Source organism: Dermacentor silvarum, chromosome 2, assembly GCF_013339745.2.
Source record: "Dermacentor silvarum isolate Dsil-2018 chromosome 2, BIME_Dsil_1.4, whole genome shotgun sequence".
NCBI lineage: Eukaryota > Metazoa > Arthropoda > Arachnida > Ixodida > Ixodidae > Dermacentor > Dermacentor silvarum.
This window is the reverse complement of record NC_051155.1, coordinates 200,620,128-200,639,731: the sequence shown is the minus strand read 5'-3', so window position 1 is coordinate 200,639,731 and position 19,604 is coordinate 200,620,128. Positions and strand designations below refer to the sequence as shown.

Here is a 19,604-nt window from a genome sequence, read left to right as displayed (position 1 = left end):
TTAATTTCTGGAAGCACGCCACACAGTCACTCAGGCGTCCGCAGGTACACTGTTAAAACTCATCTATTTGATGGAATCTGATCGAATTCAAGTTTTATTCACATCACTATCGCATCTGAAGTTGTTTTGATGCTCCTCAGCAGCGCTAAAGAGGCAGCTTTATTATTATAGGATGAGCCGTGGCTCCAGAATTGATAGGGAAGGCTGAGTATGGCTTTCAAGCTACTGCGGCGGCTGTCCCCCTGTCCACACCCCCGGTTCTTTCCTGCAAGGAACTTGAACAGATGACAAATAGCAATCAGTCGCTTTTTTCACCTGGTTCACGTGAGGAGCACTGGGCGGGTCTCTGTCAGTCAAAACCCCAAGAACGTGCGACTCATGCTGGTCGATATCACTTGTACGTTGATTGATATGCCGTATGCAGACATTGGCTTCTGAGTAAATGCCACCACTGCACACTTTTCCATCGACACCTCCAGCCCATGTTACAGCTGTATAGGGTGTTGTTTGTTGGATTACTCCGGTGCAGCCTACCTGTTATGTCCAACGCCTGCAAATAATCATTGCTCGAGATAGTTCAATTACGACGCACATCGGCCGTCGAGACAATGCGTGCACACGTCAGCCACATTGCCCAGACCCCATCCCATCATCTCGCCGGATTCACCGTAGAAAGGCCCCGCACGTCATATAGCGCACCTGTCAGTGCATATCGTACCTTGCTTACATCAGGGGACGCACCTGCGGCCAGGCCGGTGTCTCCTCCAAGGTGTTTGTGCCGTCCTGAAGTACGCCTCAGGATTCCAGGACAAGAAAAAGTCAGATCTACCACCGTCTGCACTATAACAACTCAGCTTATTCCGGTTGTACGAGACCTAAAGTAATCATGTACACCTACATACGCGTACTGATGGATCGACTACATCGGCCAGTTCTGGTGGCCGGTGCTGTGTTTATACCGACAAGAGGAGTAACACTGCGATTCAAGACATCACATGTCACGACGTCTACGGCTGCAGAACTCACGGCTCTGCGCAGTGCACTTTAGTTTATTGACACAGAGTCCTGGTATATCGGCCGTGTTTCCGGCTCGAGACCGGCTTTACACTGTATGCAGTCACTTCTCCGACGTGGAGCTCACGAACAGCTAACATGCGAAATTGTCAAGCTTCACCACGACGTCAAACAGAAAGGTCACGAAATTATTTTCTACTGGCTACGTGGCCATTGCGAGATCAGTGGAAATGACCAGGCCGACAAAGTTGCCCGAGAATCTCATCAAGAAGAACACAGCGTTCCCATTCCTCTTTCCAGCACAGACACTACAAGGCAGCTTCGTCACCTGGCACGTAAGCTCTCTTTAACAGAGTGGAACATCCCAAACATAAGGCGCACCAGGTTACACGAACCGAACTCATTGCTCCAGCTCCGACCTCCACCCGTGCTTCATCGACCTGAGGCGTCGCTTCTATACCGGCTGTGGTTGGGAGTGGCTTTCCCGAATGCTTACACTACACAGATTGGAATGACCGACAGTGCGGCGTGCGACGTCTGCGGCAACGAAGAGAACATCGAACATTTATTGTGCCACTTTCGTCGATTTCAGTCGCAAAGACGAGCACTACCCATTGCATTGCGACGACTGGACGATCGACCGTTGTCCGTGCAGCCGCTACTCGAAGACCGCCCCCCAGCGCTCGTCGACCGACACGGCTGTGAAGGCGCTTTTGTCTTTCTTAAGGGCGACTGGCCTGTGTGATCGCCTTTGCCTTGGTGGGGCCCTCTGCTTCTTTCCTTCCCTCTCTCTATCTATCGCATGTTTCTATTCCCGTTTTCCCATCCCCCATTGTAGGGAAGCCAACCAGATATATTTCTCGTTAACATACCTGTCTTATCCCTTTCTTTCCTCTTCCTCCTGTGTAGGAGTGTTAGCCATCGCCTCACAAGGCCATGGCGGCGCATGCTGAAGATCCTTTCAACGCATGTAGGCGTTACGTAGCACCCGAAATCGTTCGTGTAAGACAATATCCAAGCGGTGCTGCAAGAATAACGGTGCATATTAATGGTACATCACCGCACGTGCGTAATGCGGAACATCTGGGTTCGGCGCCCACGTGCGGAAAATAGTTGGTTTTTTTTTCGTCGACTTTCATTTCTCTTTTCGTTGTCATTTCAATTAAACATAGCAGTTAATTTTCCTTATGCTTCCTCTGGTTTCATTATCTGTTTTATTCACATGGCAATAAGTTACAAAAAAAAAAAAATTGAGCTCCTCGGTTCCCCTTCTCGCTCACGACCGCTAGTGGGATCGCCGGCGCGCTTCTGAACGACCACTCGAAGATCCCGTAATACGTTGCGATTCGCCAAATATCAACAAGTCTGCTGGAATGAGGTCCTTGAAGTCGAATATGCGAATGGGTTTTCGTTTATCAGACCACCCTCCCCCTGACATTGGATTTCTGAGGCGATAATTTCCGCCACTTTTCATATGTTTCATCTCGACCTTTTCCTGCTTTTCTGACGCCTTGACATTGTTTCTTTCTTTCTTTCTTTATTTTTTGTTGCTGCTATTCTTTCGTCGCTGATTCAGCACCAGCTCGCGTCTGCAGTTCGGCATGCTGACTACGGCAGTCGCTCACTAGTAATGAGTGCGTCTTTGCATTGAACGAAATTACCTGCACAGGCATTCCATGCGCGCGGATAGCAAAATTGCGCTGGCACATGCATGCTTGACAGTAAGCGAACAGCTAAACAGGAAAATGTTGGCCAAGTGGAAGCGCTAGCAATGCGATTCGCGACAGCGAATATTGGATTTGCGTTTTGTGAGACGTGAATAATGCTGTCGGCGGCAGCCTTGCCTTTTTGACACTGATGTCTTTTTTGCGCAAGGTGTTGCGTCGTCATTTCCCGTCGCTGACGAAGTGCAAATAAAGGCACTTGCTTTGTCAAAATGTAATTCGACTGCGGCCATATTTTGATAGGAAACTGTTGCTCCACGCCTGATATATGCATCGATGCAAGACTTGAGACGCTCTGCTTTGATAACTGCTGCGTTGATTGGATTGTGACGGAAATTGTTTCTTTAACGGAATAAATGATGCGCAGAAAATAGATCGACAAGCTTCAGTGTATATATATTGGAGCGAGAGCTGCCAATATTTTTGTAAAGTACCAAGAAGTCAAATTTGTGGGATTTTATGAAGGTGCAAGTTGTTCTTTGCTACAAGTGGAGTGCCTTTCAGGACATGTTGCATTATGAAATGTGAATCATGCAAGACGTTATTAGACACGTTATATTCGATCGCTCTAATAAGCTATACAATGGATTTCATTTGCATTTAATGACTGTTCACCGTTGCTAAGATTCGGTGTCGCTAAGATAGTATTTTCCATTGTACATCCATGGAATCATGCAAATAACGAAATGTTTTGTTTTGATTTCAACGCGAAGACTTTTCTTTACGTCGACTGCGGCGCGGATGTTGTCGAGAGGTCGCTTCTCATAGAGCCGCAGCTTGTTCGCAGGGCCTCCAATGACCGACACTTCGCATGCTTTCTGAAGCATCGAAGAGGCTGTGTAGTCTCAAGATTTTTTTTTTTCTATTTGACTCCTTCCGAACAGGTGTCCACGTTGTTTCATGACGCAAGCATAGGAAACGCCATCAACGTGGTCCTGGTGCGCATGATTCTGCTTGAGCCAGAAGCTGCTCAGGTAAGCCCGACAATATTTAGCTGCTTAGTGCGGTTGCCCGGTGTACATAGTTACAGTATCACTGAAACGGACGCCGCTGCTCCATATACGAGGTGCTCCATATACAGCTCCATATACGACCAGTATATGGAGCTGTATGATTGGGGCGCTGCCCAGCTACAGCTCTGCATCGTCGATCATTTGTTGTTTATCTTTTTCTCGCAGGAGGAGCCGCTGCCGTCGTCCGAGGAGCTGGACCAGCTGCGCGTGGACGAGTCGGCGGACGGGACGCTGAAGAGCTTCTGCCGCTGGCAGCGGTTCGTCAACCCGTCAGACGAGAGCCACCCGAACCACCACGACCTGGCTATCCTCGTCACCAGGTCCCGTGCTCTCTCCTCGTTTTAATCGACTGTAAAAGCGGGGCACCTTTCCTCTTTCTATTGCTGTCTTTCCCAACTGTGTATGAGATTTGATGAAAAGCGGAAAACGCACTTTTTTTTCGTTATGTATGTTCTTTGTCACGTACGCCCGTGAGCAAACGTGTACAGACCACGACAGAAAAGCCTATCTTTTTTTTTTTCTCCGTGCACATTGACGCGTAACTTGAACTTTACGTATACAGCGAATTAGCGGTTCGGTTCGGTGAAGTTCAGGGGCCGTATTTTCTAACGTTCCATTTCATTTCCCATTGTTTTCGCCTTTTGTAATTGGCTCAGACATCACTTGACGTTATGACGTTATCCACTCTGCGCACCGCGTGATAAGAAAAGAAGAGTGGAAAGTGAAATGGAATGTAACAAAATACGGGCCCAGGCCGCATATACCAATTCTATAGGCTTGGTTCAGGATCCAGATTAATAGATTTTTGCGGGACGGGTAGTCCATATACCTTATCTCACGGGTTTACTTGTATACGGAGTGTTCTGGCGAATGCATTTCGTAACATCTAAACACGGAACAGTAGAGCTATATGTTTTTTTAGGGAATCGCATTATTCGCAGAAGTAGGCGTCCTAAATTGTGAGAAAATTGGTTATGAACTTTGCAACGAGGCGAATTTCAGACATGCTTCGATGACGACACATTGGTGTTCCGCATACGGTTACGTAAGCACTGCCTCACTGGGTTGCGGGTCCTGTCCCGCAATCTCACAAAATTGTCGGGAGTCCGTGTGCGAATGAAACGCGATAATCCGAGAGCGCGTGGCCTGTTTCACGTTTGATGCGCATGTTTGCGCGCTAAAACCTTTTCACGTAATGAAATAACATATTAGTGGCGAAAGGCGGTGAGCAGAAGTGCGCTCCTACTGTTGTGTTTTTACCATCGCCCAATGCAAGTACGCTTCACTGCGACGCATGATGTACGAAAGGCAGTCCGTCCATTACTCCCTGTGGTTGTACCTTCGAATGTCTCACACGGCTGTCACGCCGGTGGTTTCAGTCTTTGTTGTAGTAGATGTGCGTCAAACTTTTTCAAGCACGATCACAGCACGAAACGTGGGCGAGTGTAGCGGGACATAAGTCAATCGTCATTGAGAATGAGGTGTTTCTGCGCTAGATCTGCTCATTAAGATAGATTTACCTAGGGGATCAGGTGGAGAGGTTGAAAGCACGTGCTTCCTGCTACTCCATTATACTTCATATATGGGTTAAGGCGCGGTGAGTGATGAAAATTACAAAAAGAAATGAAGTACTGGTTAAGATGGAAGAATGAAAGATACCCAAATGGTGGATGATGTGATGTCACACTTAAGCACTTGGTTACAAAAAATAAATAAAGAATCAAGTAAAGTTTAAACGCATCACACTTAGTAAAACGTAATAAACATTTAAAAAATGTTCCAATGCATATATGCTATCAGCGCTTGAATTCGGTCAGAATTGACTCGATCACACTTCATGGCGATCGGGAGGCTCACGCCAAATCTCCCCTCGTCAGGTTCAACATGTGCGCGCCGGGGCTGGAGCTGTGCTCGACGTTAGGCCTGGCCGAGGTGGCCGGCATGTGCCAACCGCAGCGTAGCTGCAACGTCAACCAGGACTCCGGGCTCACGCTCGCCTACACCATCGCGCACGAGATCGGCCACAAGTGAGTGGTGTGTACGTGCTCCCGGGTCTTGTGGCTTGTTTGGCGGATGACAGTGCACCTCTCAGTCAGCACTTTTATTTTGTCATTGAAACTGAGTAATACTTTTAATACTTTAGCTTGTCTTAATATTTTCCTTTTTTTATCTTGTGTGTGTTTCAATCTTTAACCATCCGCTTTGATGTCAACATCACACACAATTGATGTGGCCTACCTAGGCTTGCATGACGGTGCTAGTTTATTGGCTACATAAACAGCCTGTTTGGTTGCCCGTTTGTTTGTTTGAAAAAGTCTTTATTGTGTTTTTTAACGAGATACTTCCACTCCGGACTATTCGTCGTCCGCTGGAAGGGGGGTTAGAAGTTGGTTGGGGTGGTTTACCCAAATACACTTACCTGTTTTATGACAAGTGTGGCTGATTCACGAACCCTGCTAGATTTGTACGTCGCGCCAATGACTATAATTACCGTGTAGTCCTAACAACCATAATAAATGTGTACTGAAGTACTCTAACATAATATTAAAAAATGTACACTGAAGATGTTCATAAAACAATAAAACGACCGGTGAAGCATTTTCGTAATGTCCTCTCATTTTGCGAGAATAGTCCTGCTTGTCCAATCTTTAGCTCGACTTATGCGACAGCAAAGTTGTGCGCCTGTGCGTTCGCCCCGACTGAACGCTAGCGGAGTGAACGTGATCCGCCAAAGAATGGACATGCTCCAGACGGTGGCACTAGTGGAACAGCAGAAACTTGTTTTAAACGTGGGACCCAGACGTATACCCCCAGACGAAGTCGTCGGCGCTTTTTTTTTCTTTCTAGAGTGATATGGTTGCCCGTCTGTCTAACGCTGTGTTTTGATGTCCCACATACAAGGATTTCTTTGAGGAGGCACTGGTCAAGTGTTTCGTTTCTTTTGTGCCGTGTGGTCGCAGCTTCGGCATGAGCCACGACGGCCCGCACAACGGCTGCCAGGCGCCGGCGGGACTCCGGCAGCACGTGATGGCGCCCCACCTCAGCTCGGACCCGTCGCCGTTAGTGTGGTCCAATTGCAGCCGAGAAGAGATCACGCGCTTTCTCGAGTGAGTGTCCGAGCCCGGCTTGACACTGTCGCCACCTCTTTGGCGTCGTGACGGGGTCTGCCGCCGTGTTTCTTGGCGTGGCCGTCGGAGAAATGCGCAGTCTAGAAAAAAAGAAGTTTACATTTTTATTAGAAAAAAAAAAAAGGCGGTGAGGTCGGCCGGGGGAGTGAAGTCTTTGGCCTGGTGCTCCCTGTAGAGCAACGGGGGAGGGAGGAAAAATAATGAAAGCAAGGCTGGTAGAGATGATTATTATGATGATAGAGAGAGAGAAACGTGGTGGGAAAGGCAGGAAGGTTAACCCGAAAAGATTCTGGTTTGCTACCCTGCACTGGGGGAAGAGGAAATGAATGGCGGAAAGAATAGGGGAGAGAAAAAGCAGTCACGAAAAAAATACAAGGAATAAAAAATATAAAAAAAGAGGAGGTTGGAAACGTGTTTGAGAACTATAGACTGTCACACTCCTCCCCAATCCTAACCGCAACATGATCCCCCTACCCATCCTACCCCTTAGAGAGAGATGGAAGATCTTGCTGTCCAGCCCCGCCCTGGAAGACCAGCTTTGGCTCGTAACCAGGGGCCAGGCGGCGAGAGCAGCATATGGATTCCCGTGAAGTGGGAACTACTTCCATCCGGCGCATGCGCTGAAAAGCTCACAAAATAAAGTTTTTCATTCATTCAGAAAGGGATGATGATAAGTACACAAAGCTACGTGCCAATTAAGTGCGACATACGTTCTAACTATGCACTTTCGGTCTTTTGTAGATGTAAAGAAAGGAAATGAAAAGTAGTGCTATAGCCTACTAGAGTCAAGGTCACTCTCAAAATGTCAGTAGCTCTTTTTCTATTTGTCGTTGCACGCCGTGGTTTCGCACTGTTTCTGCTCTGAAAACGGCTGGTCGTGAGCGAATTTCGTTGTGTGGTTCATACTCCGGTAAAATCGCGGAGAAACTGCGAAATGATCTCTGCAGACCACTTGGCACAAAAACATAAAAATATACAAAAATTATATGTGCTGCAATTGATGATCGAGTCTTGAAAGGCGACCACTGTCAGACGGAAGATAGCTTTACAGAATCCAACTGGTTCGGCAGAGAGCATTCTACGTGCCGGCCAGAACTAAGAGCTTCCCGCATATGTTTCAGTAGCGCGAGAATTGCGAATGAAGCAAAATTTACTTGCAGCTATAACCGTTCGGTGAGGATTTAGGAGCAACCTTTTGCGCGGATACTGATTTTTTTGAATACATGCGACACACAGAAAGCACTAGTTCAGTAAGCGCTGAACAAATTTGAATCAAACGCTCGACATTTTGTGATAAACTGTAGAAGGAAAATTTGCAAAACTGGTCATAACTTTTTTTTCAATCGGAGCATCAAAATAAGTTCAGCTTACTGCAAAACCGCCATTAAGTAAAATTTTGTTAACATCAACTAACTTGTGTTTTCATCCCACCGCTCATGTAGAGAACCCTGTGCAAAGGGTCGTTGAGGTATTGTCAATAAAAAAAGTTAGTTACATAATGTAAATCTGTTACTCCGTGGCCAAAACAGATATCGCAGTCGGAAGAAGTGCATGTGTCAAATCATTTAAAGAAGCACAAGCATTGCTACATTGCAATTGGCCCTAGACAGCAGCAGTCTTTTCCAAATTGAGCCACTCCGAAGCTCGAGGAACAAGAGTAGCTGTTTCGTTCAGATTGAACAGTAACACGCCGATTTCGTTCTCTTGAAACACGTTATAGGTTACGCATACGAAATAGCGACATATTTTTTTGTCGTGCAACTTTATTATTGTTGTGCGTTGACTCGTAAACACTGTGGTTTGTTGGCCTGTTACATTCCCGATTTGCATCACTGTTTGCCAAGAAAGTAAAAATATAAAAAGAACGAGGGCCTAACCAAAAAAATCTGCCGCCAACAGTCACAAGATATTTTACTTTTTTTTAATGCGCCAGATCTCATTCACACCCGTTCTGAGGTGGTTGCCTGTTGAGACCATTTCTGCGATTCGCATAAGGCGCCTCCGTATGTGACGTGCACAGTTATTTTTCGTGGCTAAGGCGAGCATAAAGAACAGCTTTTAATTGATCATGTGTATTACGTGAAGCAAATTCGTCTAAGAAGAATGTGACCTCGTAATGGCCGAATCTTTTTCGCATGTCAAAGACGATGTCGCCTGCGTACAACGGTGACACTTGCGACATCTTGGCAATTTAATGCTAAGATGTAGAGGAGCTGCGCGTAGAGGAGGTGCGACTTGTTTGTTTCCCCCAGTGTTTTTGGGTCGGGTGCGTATTTTCCAGAGTTTTGCGCGGTAACTCCCGTCGTAGCACTAGTTGACGTTTGTTTTGTATTCAGTGTCTCCCACGCAGATGAGTAGCTGTCGTCAAGCTTAGATTGTCCATTTACACCGTTACCCGTACGGATGCATAAAATGAAGGAATGCTAGCTGCTTCGGCGCGGTTATTACCGGCTGCGTTGTCATTAAATATCTCATTACACACCAGCTGTCGTCCATAGTAGCTGCTATAGTCTTCTCACCAGCTCGTCCAGGAGCGCGCAAGAAAAAAGAAAGAAAAAAAAATACTTGCGACGCAGATGTGCAGGGCTTGTTTACCGTGTATTTGTTCTTCAGAGCCTCGCGTATAACGAACGCCAGTGTTGTTTATCTTTTCTGGCTGTCAGCGTGGTTTGTGGAACCGCGAATGCCGCTCGTTGTTACCGCGTTCGTGCCATCCAAAGCGCAAGCTTCGCGGAACCCGAAGCTTATGTCCACATGGGCACAATGCAAACAAGCCACACCTCTTTGCGGACGTGTTAAGAGGCACGAAAAAAAAAAGGTCCCCAAGCATACCCCAATGATGGGGCGAGCTCATTGCGAAGCCTCAGAGAATGCGAACTCGACACCTGTCGCACCTTTTCCGTGTGGGATCAGACAGCGTAGAGGGCATGGAGAGCGAGGAGCCTCGAGCCCGCGTGAGTTCGCGATATTCCGCCGTAATGAGACATGTGTTGGTGTGCAGGGAAGGAAAAAAATATGCAAATCGTACGCATTTTCGAAACTATATGTTAATGAGAAGCATCTCCCGATGACACGTTCTAACGTTTCTGTTTGTGTGTACTTCACTTCCGCTCACTCGGGGACCATCATTAACAGACTAAATCACGCCCTCAAAACGCCCGGTATTATACAGCACGATTGCACCGTGGACCTCTCCCAGCGCCATATGTATAATAAAAATACATAACGCCATCTCGAGTACAACACACGACGTATCTGCGCAGTGAGAACGAGGAAACACGCACACTGTCACCGACCCCGTGAACGAGGCGCAGATGCCGGACCAAATTCCAAAGCTGACTTATCAGCTTCCGAAAATAATCCCACGAAAGCAAGGCCAATTAAGAGTGGGCCCTCTGGTGCGCCAGCGAACGCCGGTTGCTGTCCAAAGACCGAGTCAGAGCCCAGAGTTGCCAAACACAACAAAATATATTATTCACACAAGGCAGTTACACACACACGTGCACACTTAGGCTAGACACACCACAATACAAATCAGACGGGTATTCACAAAACACAGGAAAATAATTACGACAAGCACTAAGAGTCCAACACGTAAAGTACAAAGTGAATAGGAACACTAAGTGTCCAATGGTATTCACCGTGCTGGTTCGTCTTGGAGTCAGACGATCTCGGCGTAGCTCGGGGCAAATCTCAAAGAAAGAACTTCTTCCGGAAATGCAGACGCTCGATGAACTCGTCGACTAGCTTGCCGGGGAATCCCCTTCTTCCGCAGACGCTCGGTCTTCATGTTACATCACCGGTGCGGACTGAACTCCTTCGATGATTCTCGCACGGCTGTTCCACAGGCGTTCTCGAACTTTCCTATCGGATTCATGATCCGGTAGCATGGCCAAAGCCTGGGAAACTTCTAGTGTTTTCTTGTACCTTCGACCACCGCCGCCGTAGCGTCGTCGAGGGGGGGGGGGGGGTGATGACTCATGCTGTTGGCGCACGCTCACGCTGTAGTTATCTGTCTCGACTCGCCGGGTGAGAAGGTGTCCCGGCGGACGTGTGTGCTCTCTCTCTCTCCGGTTAACGTCGCTTCGTCGGTGCTCTTCTAGACGTCTGTAGTCGGGTACAACTTAAGAAGACAGGAGATGCTCCGCCCAGATGACCGAAGCGCAGCAGCCGATTTCCTCCGCGACTAAAGAAATAGTCCCGCTGACGCGACTGGCCACGGCTTGAAGCGCGGGTGCCATGTTCTCCGTCGGCGGGGACACCGGCCGTCCGGCTCATGACGCAAGTCTTTAGTGCACGCCCATTGGTGGTGGCTCGTATGCATCCGCCTTTGAGGGGGCAAATGCCGCTGCCTTCTAAAGTTGTACCCGACTATGGGCGCCGTTGTTCGCGTTGTTGTTTGAGGCGTATGCGCTCTCCCCCTCTGTTGAAGTTGCCGCGGGGCCGGCGTGTTCTTTCGCTGGCTTGCGTGACGCGCGGCGCATGCTAGGATTACGCGCTCTTTTGTGACACACACGCACAACGCGCCGCTGAAGTAGACATCATTAAGCGTGAAGGAGAAAGCGCTTGGCGTCACGCTTCCAACATGCGCCGAGAAGTGTCATTGTGTACGACTGAGGCTGTCAGCACGCCGGACTATGAGAAAGAAAACCGCGCAGAGAGCTTTAAAAATACCAATAATAATATATCGAAAAGGAAAAAAAAAGAAAACAAGGAAAGTGAAATGCGTACGAAGGCTTATTACAGGTCCTATATGCTAGCTGCCCTCTAACCTCTTCCTCACAACCCGCTGTTATCCAAGTCCTCCAAATCCCGCATCAGCCGTGGGGATCTAGTGGCTATGGTATTCTGCTGCAGAGCGCAAGCTGGCGGATTTGGAATACTGGCCGAGGCGGCCGCGTTTCCATGGCTGCAGAATGCAAAATGCGCTCTTGTGGCGAGCCTCCTTAGGCATGAAGCGAAACAGTCCGACTTCACGAGGACGCAGAAAACATAGCACACACAGCCGCGATGTGCGTCTTTTATTTCTGCGTCCGTGTCAAGTCGCGCCGTTTTCCGCCATGCGCCTGCACAAACTCGTCCAAAAGTCAGCTCACACGAGCCTCCTTGGGCGCACTCTAAATTTAGAGCGCTATAGGTTGCCAAAATTAATGCTGCATCCTCCACCAATTCCCCCCGCATTGCTCTCGCACGTTAAATCCGGATCAATCATTCAGTAAGTCCCGCCAGCAGTAAATGCGGACAGCACACCACGTACCTCACTGATCGTGCATGTTGACTTCTCGTGTGTGCGCGTCGCGCAGCCGAGACTGGGGCAGCTGCCTGGACGATGAGCCGCGGGCGCACCAGTTCACGTTTCCGCTGCTGCCACCGGGTGCCATGTACGACGCCGACCACCAGTGCCGGCTGCAGTACGGACCCGCTGCCCAGCACTGCGACGGCATCGAGGTGAGCGGCATCCTTCTTCTCCTATACATCCTCGCCTTTTCCCCCTTTTGCTACGTGAGTCGCTCTGACGCAACGCCGCATCAGCTCAGCTTAGGCCTTCTGCTGCTGTTCACCCCCTGCAAAAGCAAGATGCGCGTGCGGAGTGAACGAGACGCTGTGCAGGAACCTGTATTTGCAGTTCCTTTTATTGCGATCGCAATTATAGGCTCACTCATTGTCCGCGTCATGTTGTTTCGAGGGCGTCTTGCGTGTTGTTTTTCTGATCGGGATTCCTGTTCCGGTACGATGCCTTGGTGCAGGTGCGCATGCACATGGCTTATTGTTAGTCCTCTCTCTCTCTCTCTCTCTCCTCTGTGTGTGTGTGTGTGTGTGTGTGTGTGTGTGTGTGTGTGTGTGTGTGTGTGTGTGTGTGTGTGTGTGTGTGTGTGTGTGTGTGTGTGTGTGTGTGTGTGTGTGTGTGTGTGTGTGTGTGTGTGTGTGTGTGTGTAAAAACGAATTGAGTGCAGTACAGGTACCGAATTCCCTATCGGCGGTAGCTCCCTTTTATGTCGACGGTGAAAAACAATATTACTCTGCTGAAAGACGTTCGAGCTTAGCCCTCGAGCTACGTTTCCAATATCGTGGGTGTCCGGCCTACGGCAAGCTTTTCTGCAGTACTCTAGAGTAATGCAGGCAGAGCACGCTTTACAGAAACGGGACGGATATGTTGGATTGAGGAGGCGGGAAAGGGAATCGGTCTTTTTTTTATTTTCTTTTCGATAATCATGTTTTAGGATATTTACTGAATTACTCGCCTTTTACTTGGTTTAAATTTGAAGCCGGGTCGAGTTGTGGCAGTTTTGATATTCCGCAACTACCAGAGTAATGAAATGGGAGTGCAACTAGGCGCTCTTCTCTCAGAACGTATGACAAATAGAGTAGACTCGGATTCTGTGATTGCGTGGATCTGTAGTCAAAGGCGTTGCCACGCCAGATTTACAAAGAAATCGTTTACAACCACAGATGTATTTATAATGTATTAATTTGTTCAAGTCAGTTCTGCTAATCCGTCTCATGTTCCGCAAAGAGCACGATATCGAGTGGCTGTGATGAAGTACGTGCAGGTGCAGGGCGTACTTCATGCGGTGGAGCAAATAGTGCCACAATTTTGCAACCAGTGTGCACCATACATTATGCCCTTAGAGTAATGTTCTTTTAGCTCAACATAAATACTTGTAGCCAGCATATTACTGTACCTATCGAGAGTACGATTTAATTCGATTTACAGCCAATTCCGTATTCGCGATGTCCGCATTCGCCAGCATGCCAGGCACTAGTGTGGTTCATCCAAAAAACGCTTAGTTTTCGGGCTATAGATCACGCTTAGGCCACAGCCACGCATGATGATTTCGAATAAATGAGAGCGCCACCAGCGCTTTGCGCTGTTCACGTGATAGTGATAGTGCATGCACGTGTCTTGACGACGGGTGTGTCCCGTGCCAGGAAGTGTGCCGGACGCTGTGGTGCCGCCTGGACAACAAGTGCGTCACCAAGATGGAGCCAGCCGCGCAGGGAACCGTCTGCGACAAGAACAAGGTACGCAGAGGCGCGCGACATTCTCATTGTTGTTGTTGTTGTTGTTGTTGTTGTTATGATGGTGATGGTGGTGTGGTGGTCGTGGTACCAACTTCACATGTTACCGAAGTAGTGGTTGGAGAAAGAGGGGGAAAATTTAACAGTAAGATCTTGACTAGTTATCTGTCCAGCGCAAACACACATGTTTATATTCTTTTCGCTCGCATTGTGTGCTAGCGCAGCAGCCAATCATAGCCGTCGGAGGCACCAGTGCAAAAACAGCCGCCATAATCACATCTGTAAATAATAAATCTTCATCTCCCTCTCAGCTAGACGTTAACGCGCAATCCCTGCAAAAATGAAAGCAGCCTTGCGAGCGCGTGACCATTCATACATGACAGAACCTGTGTTTGTCTTGTTAGATAACACTCTTTAAAACAAATTGTTTGCGAATCTAAGCTAGCAGCTGTTATATTGGCAGTGCTAATAGCGAATTTTTTACAACCTCGTGAGGTTAGGTAGCCTCAAGTGCGTGTCACAATTTAGTGATGGTCACGTGCTCAGACCATGTCGTTTCATTCTTTCAGGATATATACGAACGCATTCGCGAGCAAGCAACGTTGCTGTGTTGCTATGGGACGTGAAACTGAAACGATCAGTATGTTTCTCTTAGGCATGCGGTTTACATTTACATTTGTTATAACAGGCGCGGAAGGATTGTGTCGCATTGAGAATTCGCGGCGGCGTCTTCCTCTGCCTACTATGTATTCTTTGCCACATCTAGAGTTAATGGCGAGGAAATAATTTGCGCAGAATGCTTCGCAATTTTTTTTTTTTTTTTTGCCGTATGTGAGAGTTCCCAGTGGAATGCATGTCTACACGTTTTCTGATGGAGCGAACACACGAATTTTCCCTATTTCGCCATTCGCGCACTTGTTCTCATCTTTCCAGATAGCAAATTGTTAAAGGTGTACTAAAGAGAAACACTAAATCAGTTTAGCCTGCATAAGTGTTCTTCCAAAACTCTATATTCGTTTGTTTCGCGGTAATATATTGATGATTACCAGAAAAGAAAATGAAGCTCTAAGTTTCATTTCTTGAACTTCACGTCGAAACCCCAGCGCCGTTGTTTCAGTGTGACGTCACGTATGACAAAGCATTTCTTCGTACTTGGGCCGCCGTGGCACAGTAGAAGTCCTTGATGCTCGCGAAGTTCGGTCTTAGCTTCTTTTAGTATAAAAATGTAGTCCACCTTTGCCGATTAGAAATTAACTAGACGTGAGCAGGCGCCGTCAAAATCCATGACGTCACGCCTAGCTGTGGCGGGAACTACAAGGCGTTGTCGACAGCCGTCTCTCCTTTTTGCTTCTCTTCTGGCTCACCAAGTCTCCTCTCACGGTAAGAGTGGCTTTAAGATTGTAATTTACTCATACAGCTCAAATTATTGTTTCTCTTTAATATCCTGAACTGATTGATTTGGCACGTACTTAAGGGGACACCAAAGGAATATGCTGAGCCGAGTTTGCCGATAGATGACTTGTCGGCAAGTCTGTGTGAGAGTTTTCTGTGTGCCACTGTATCACTATGCTGCGTCGAAACTTGGAACCGAAGGTCCCGCTCCTGTTGCTCAGTTTGAACCGCCCGCGCCGAAACGGATGAGTTGACGTAATCTCCGCGTGACCTCACTCCATGCCGGTTCTCTGTGAATCTGCTGTAAGTCAGCCAGCTGATGACTTCACATGAGAAGTTCCATAAACCACAACAGGTGGAGCCACTTCGATTTTCCATTTTCACCATTTTCTCGCTTATATAAAAAAGCTATCTTCTCGCTACGAATTGAGAATTTATTATTACAGAAGTCTAATCTTTCAATGTGGCTTGACTTAATATTTTTCTTTAGTGCCCCTTTAAGTCATAATCTCGGCTGCTGTCACGGCTCTTCGAAGGCGTCCTCGCGTGTCCCCTGTGCGCGTGTTACGCAGTAAGCGTCGTCGCTTTTGTGTGCGCAGTGGTGCTACCTGGGCGAGTGCACCGAGATGGGCGAGCGTCCGGAGGCCATCGACGGTCACTGGGGTCCCTGGTCCAACTGGTCCGAGTGCTCGCGCAGCTGTGGAGGCGGCGTCATGGTCTCCGAAAGGCACTGCGACCACCCGAGGTGCACACTATTAGCACGCTTATTTCTTGTCTTTTGCTGGCACGATGGAACGTCGTTTGTTTTAGCTGACTGGAGGTAACGAGCGATTCTGATGTTTGGGCCTCATACCGGCAACTGCAAAGATAACTAGCACTTATCAAAAAAGACAAGTTGCCAAACACCGAAGTTGCAAAACAAGCACAGTATAGCAGCAGCCCGTCGCGGACACCACGAAAGCGACTTGATGGGTGCTTTCTTCACTTGTTTAGCTCTTCGGAAGAATTTCAAGATATTTTAAATTTGACGTAGAATAATTGAGGAAGCTGTGGAATTTAGCACGCGACGTAATCCTGTGTCATTAAGGTGGTTCATGAAGATAGACAGAGAGACTCGATCACAAAAGTTCGCAGTGTTAACCTTCAGTAAACTTTTGCCTATTCTGAAATAATGCATTTACTTTCTTGCAACCCCCCCCCCCCCCCCCCCCCAAAAAAAAAAAATCTAGGAAATTGATATTTAGTGAAAGTGCTTTGTGATACCGTGCGCAGCACTCGGTGGCGTTGTATGTAGTGCAGGTTTCTTTTTAAAAAAATTTATGTGTATTATAAGCCTGTATTATCTTTTCTGTGTATCATTTGTGCATGTGCAACTGTGCACACTACATCGGGACTTCGTTTACTCTCTTTAAGCTTGCTTTCCTGAGCGTTTCTTATTTTTTTTCATCAGTGCTGCGTGAAAAGGTGTAGCCGTCATCTTTATAACGTAACTGGCTTTCAACTGACTCCTTCGACAGAGTTGACTCTTTCAACTGACTCCTTCCTGTGGTCAGTGTTCTTTCCCTGGCGGTCGACTGTCATCTTGTGTCGGTGACGGCTGCAGCGCATCCGGCCGTTGTTGCGTGCAGCAGGTCGTCCATACATGAACGGTAGCAATCTTACCAGAACGTAGGTGTCATTTTCCCCGCCAGACCTTCTGCGGTGCAAGCACCAGAAACGAGCACATGGATGTCTAGTGACCTGACAACGGACACACTCAGCAACATAACCAATTAGTGGGCCAGTGCTGTGTGCACGAGCTAGAAGCATTACATTTTATGTCGCGTGCGCGACCAGTTACAGGCGCTTTAATATTTTTTCCCTCGCAATCAATAGAGAACACACAATAATTTTCGTGTCCATGTACGACATCGCTGAAAGTGTCACCAGCTCTGTTAGGAACGGCTGAACATGCCTCTCGTGTGGCTGAGTATGAGAATTCGCACAATTCTAGCAGTTCAAGCATCCACACATTGCGCGAAATAAAGAAAGAAAAATAAGTCAAGTGAGGCATTGACGCGTGAGCAGTCCGTTTCTGTGCGCGCTAGTCATATGCTGCCTTCTCTTTTCGCAGTCACCAGTACTCGAATGCGGCTCATTCATGTGCACGTAGAACACAGGACACAAAAACCGTCAAGTTCCGTGCAGTATTGTTTATTTACCGTAACTGAACAATCGCTGCACAAGTTACGAAGTCGACACGCGCACCCGAAAGCTTTCTGCTTACCTTTCTTTCGTACCCAAAACGCATACTGATTCACCTCCGTGAGCTTTCCGTTCGGAAAGTGAACTGAGCAGACCTAAAATAAATACCGCCTGAAAAGTCTTAAACGGCACTGTTACGTTTTTTTATCGCAGGCCCGCATCGCGGGAAGGCACGAGGCGCACTATCGCGTAGTTCACAACAACAAAGCGAATGCCCACCCGACTAAGCTTGCTGGGCACGAAGTCTTTTCTGTTTAAAGCCACTATCCTAGAGTGTTGTTACTCAGGCGGCGCAGGAACCTTGTATGCGCAGCGAATGCACTTCACACAAACACAAACTTCCGGTGTCACCGTAAACGTTGATCGCAGGGCTCTTGCATTAGCAGCTTTCTCGTTCGCTGGTTGTTGGTGCAGCCAACGGCGGCACAGTGCCCCTCGGACGAATAACCTTTGTACATCCTAGTCAGAAGATGCGGTAAGAACACGTCTAAAGCAAACACCTGAGCAGATGCGGCAAGAACACGTCTGAAAAGAAAACAAAAATATGTAAACGCGCACCGCCCAAGTGAAGCTACTTTCTCCCGTCTCCCGCAGTCCTCACCACAAGGCTGCACCTGGTATCGAGAGTAGCCGCGCGACTGACACTCGCGCTACGAGACTATAAAAATTCGGGGTATGTAGAGAAGGGGGCTAAATAGAACGCAAGAAAAGTAGGTCACAAACGATGGTCAATTCCCGCCTCGCGTGCAAAGTTCCAGAGGCACTGCAGCGTTGCGCGGGCTCGACCGTCGCAGTTAGTTGTAGTCCTAATGTGCGGCTTAAGGTATTTCTGCCGGGTGTTGTTCTAGCCGGGGCACTCCCGCAACATGTGTTTCGTCGTCGGTTGTGCGCCTGTGTACACGTCGAGCAGGTGACCGGTGTTGTAGGGGCAGCACCATCATTGTCTGGCAAGTCATCGGCTTCGTCAACGAAAATGACAACTTGGCCCCCTAATTCCCGTAGGCCCTCTAGGGCCTCTTCACAAATCTTGTGGATAGCGGTAAAAACAGCGCACAGTTGGAGTTGGCTGTAGCTGGGCGTGTGGTCGCGGCCGTACTTGAGCTTGATGTTCCTGTTTATATGCTGCTTTAATACCACTACCTTAGCTCTTCTTTTGATAGGGTCCCATGCCGCATCTGTGTATACTGCAGCCGCAGTGCGATCCGTACGTGAGGCCGTCGCTCTGCGCTCATCCACGTGTTCTTGCTTGTGAAACTTGTGCGTCAGGTGCGTTGGCATTCTGAACAGGACATCCACGGCTCTAGGAGTCTCGGGATTGGTTGTTCAATAAGTGGTCAGCGTCTGGGGGACTGTCGTGGCCGAGGCGGATAGACGATTCGAGTTCCGGCACCGGCCTCCTCCAGAGCCGTCATTACTGCTGCGCGCGTCACCGTGTCGAAGGCCTTATTTAGCTCCACAGTGACCAAGACCTCTGGGACCACGAGTGGCCGACCTCTTTGATTGATCTCCGCCGACAAGATGGCGCAGCAGCAGGAGGCTGTCCTGCGTGCACATACCCGGTCGGAAGCCGGTCCAGACTGGGTCAAAGTAGTCTTGGTTCGCTTCTTCCAGGTGGTAGACCAGCTGGGTCAGCATCATGCACTCGCGAAGTTTGCACAGCGTCCACGTCAGTGAAATAGGCCGAATGTTGTTGATGCCGTTTGGCTTCTTTGAAGGTTTGGGAATTAGGTAGTCGACAGAATGTTTCCATTCCTTCGGAAGTACCCGTGCGCCAAATGTCATTGAGCTCCTCAAGTAGCGCTATTTTCTCCGGCTTGTCCAGGTTGCATATCATTTTCCATGTGATACCATTCTTGCCTGGAGCGCTGCGCGTGGTGGCTGCTTCCAGTACAAGGGTGAGCTCTTAGATAGTGAATGGCAAGTCTCTGTCAGTGTGGCTGGGTGGAGGCCTGGGGCTGTGGAGTGTCAATTCCGGCGGTGTTGGTAGCTGAGGAAAGAATGCCGCAGCCGTCGCATTGTCAAACGCCTCTTCGGACAGGTCGGCGCCGTAGACATCGCGCTAGCGCTGT

The 19,604-nt window shown here is 48.4% G+C and overlaps 1 protein-coding gene and 1 long non-coding RNA gene across 4 annotated transcripts in view; one reads left to right on the top strand and one right to left on the bottom strand.

Moving 5' to 3' along the window:
- The window catches only part of LOC119440655 (A disintegrin and metalloproteinase with thrombospondin motifs 7-like), a 133,997-nt gene that overhangs the window by 86,882 nt on the left and 27,511 nt on the right, over nucleotides 1-19,604 (top strand). For all 3 annotated transcript variants that reach the window (XM_049662146.1, XM_037705546.2, XM_049662147.1), the window contains 7 exons: nucleotides 3,623-3,712; nucleotides 3,917-4,071; nucleotides 5,629-5,778; nucleotides 6,712-6,858; nucleotides 12,183-12,327; nucleotides 13,810-13,902; nucleotides 15,891-16,036. In XM_049662146.1, the coding sequence (XP_049518103.1) occupies nucleotides 3,623-3,712; nucleotides 3,917-4,071; nucleotides 5,629-5,778; nucleotides 6,712-6,858; nucleotides 12,183-12,327; nucleotides 13,810-13,902; nucleotides 15,891-16,036 (926 nt within the window). The remainder of the gene's footprint in view (nucleotides 1-3,622; nucleotides 3,713-3,916; nucleotides 4,072-5,628; nucleotides 5,779-6,711; nucleotides 6,859-12,182; nucleotides 12,328-13,809; nucleotides 13,903-15,890; nucleotides 16,037-19,604) is intronic.
- Nucleotides 6,833-16,014, bottom strand: LOC125943272 (uncharacterized). The gene is made up of 3 exons (XR_007465711.1): nucleotides 15,900-16,014; nucleotides 12,137-12,443; nucleotides 6,833-6,959 (listed from the first exon to the last, which is right to left on the bottom strand). It is a non-coding gene; the product is annotated as an uncharacterized LOC125943272 (long non-coding RNA).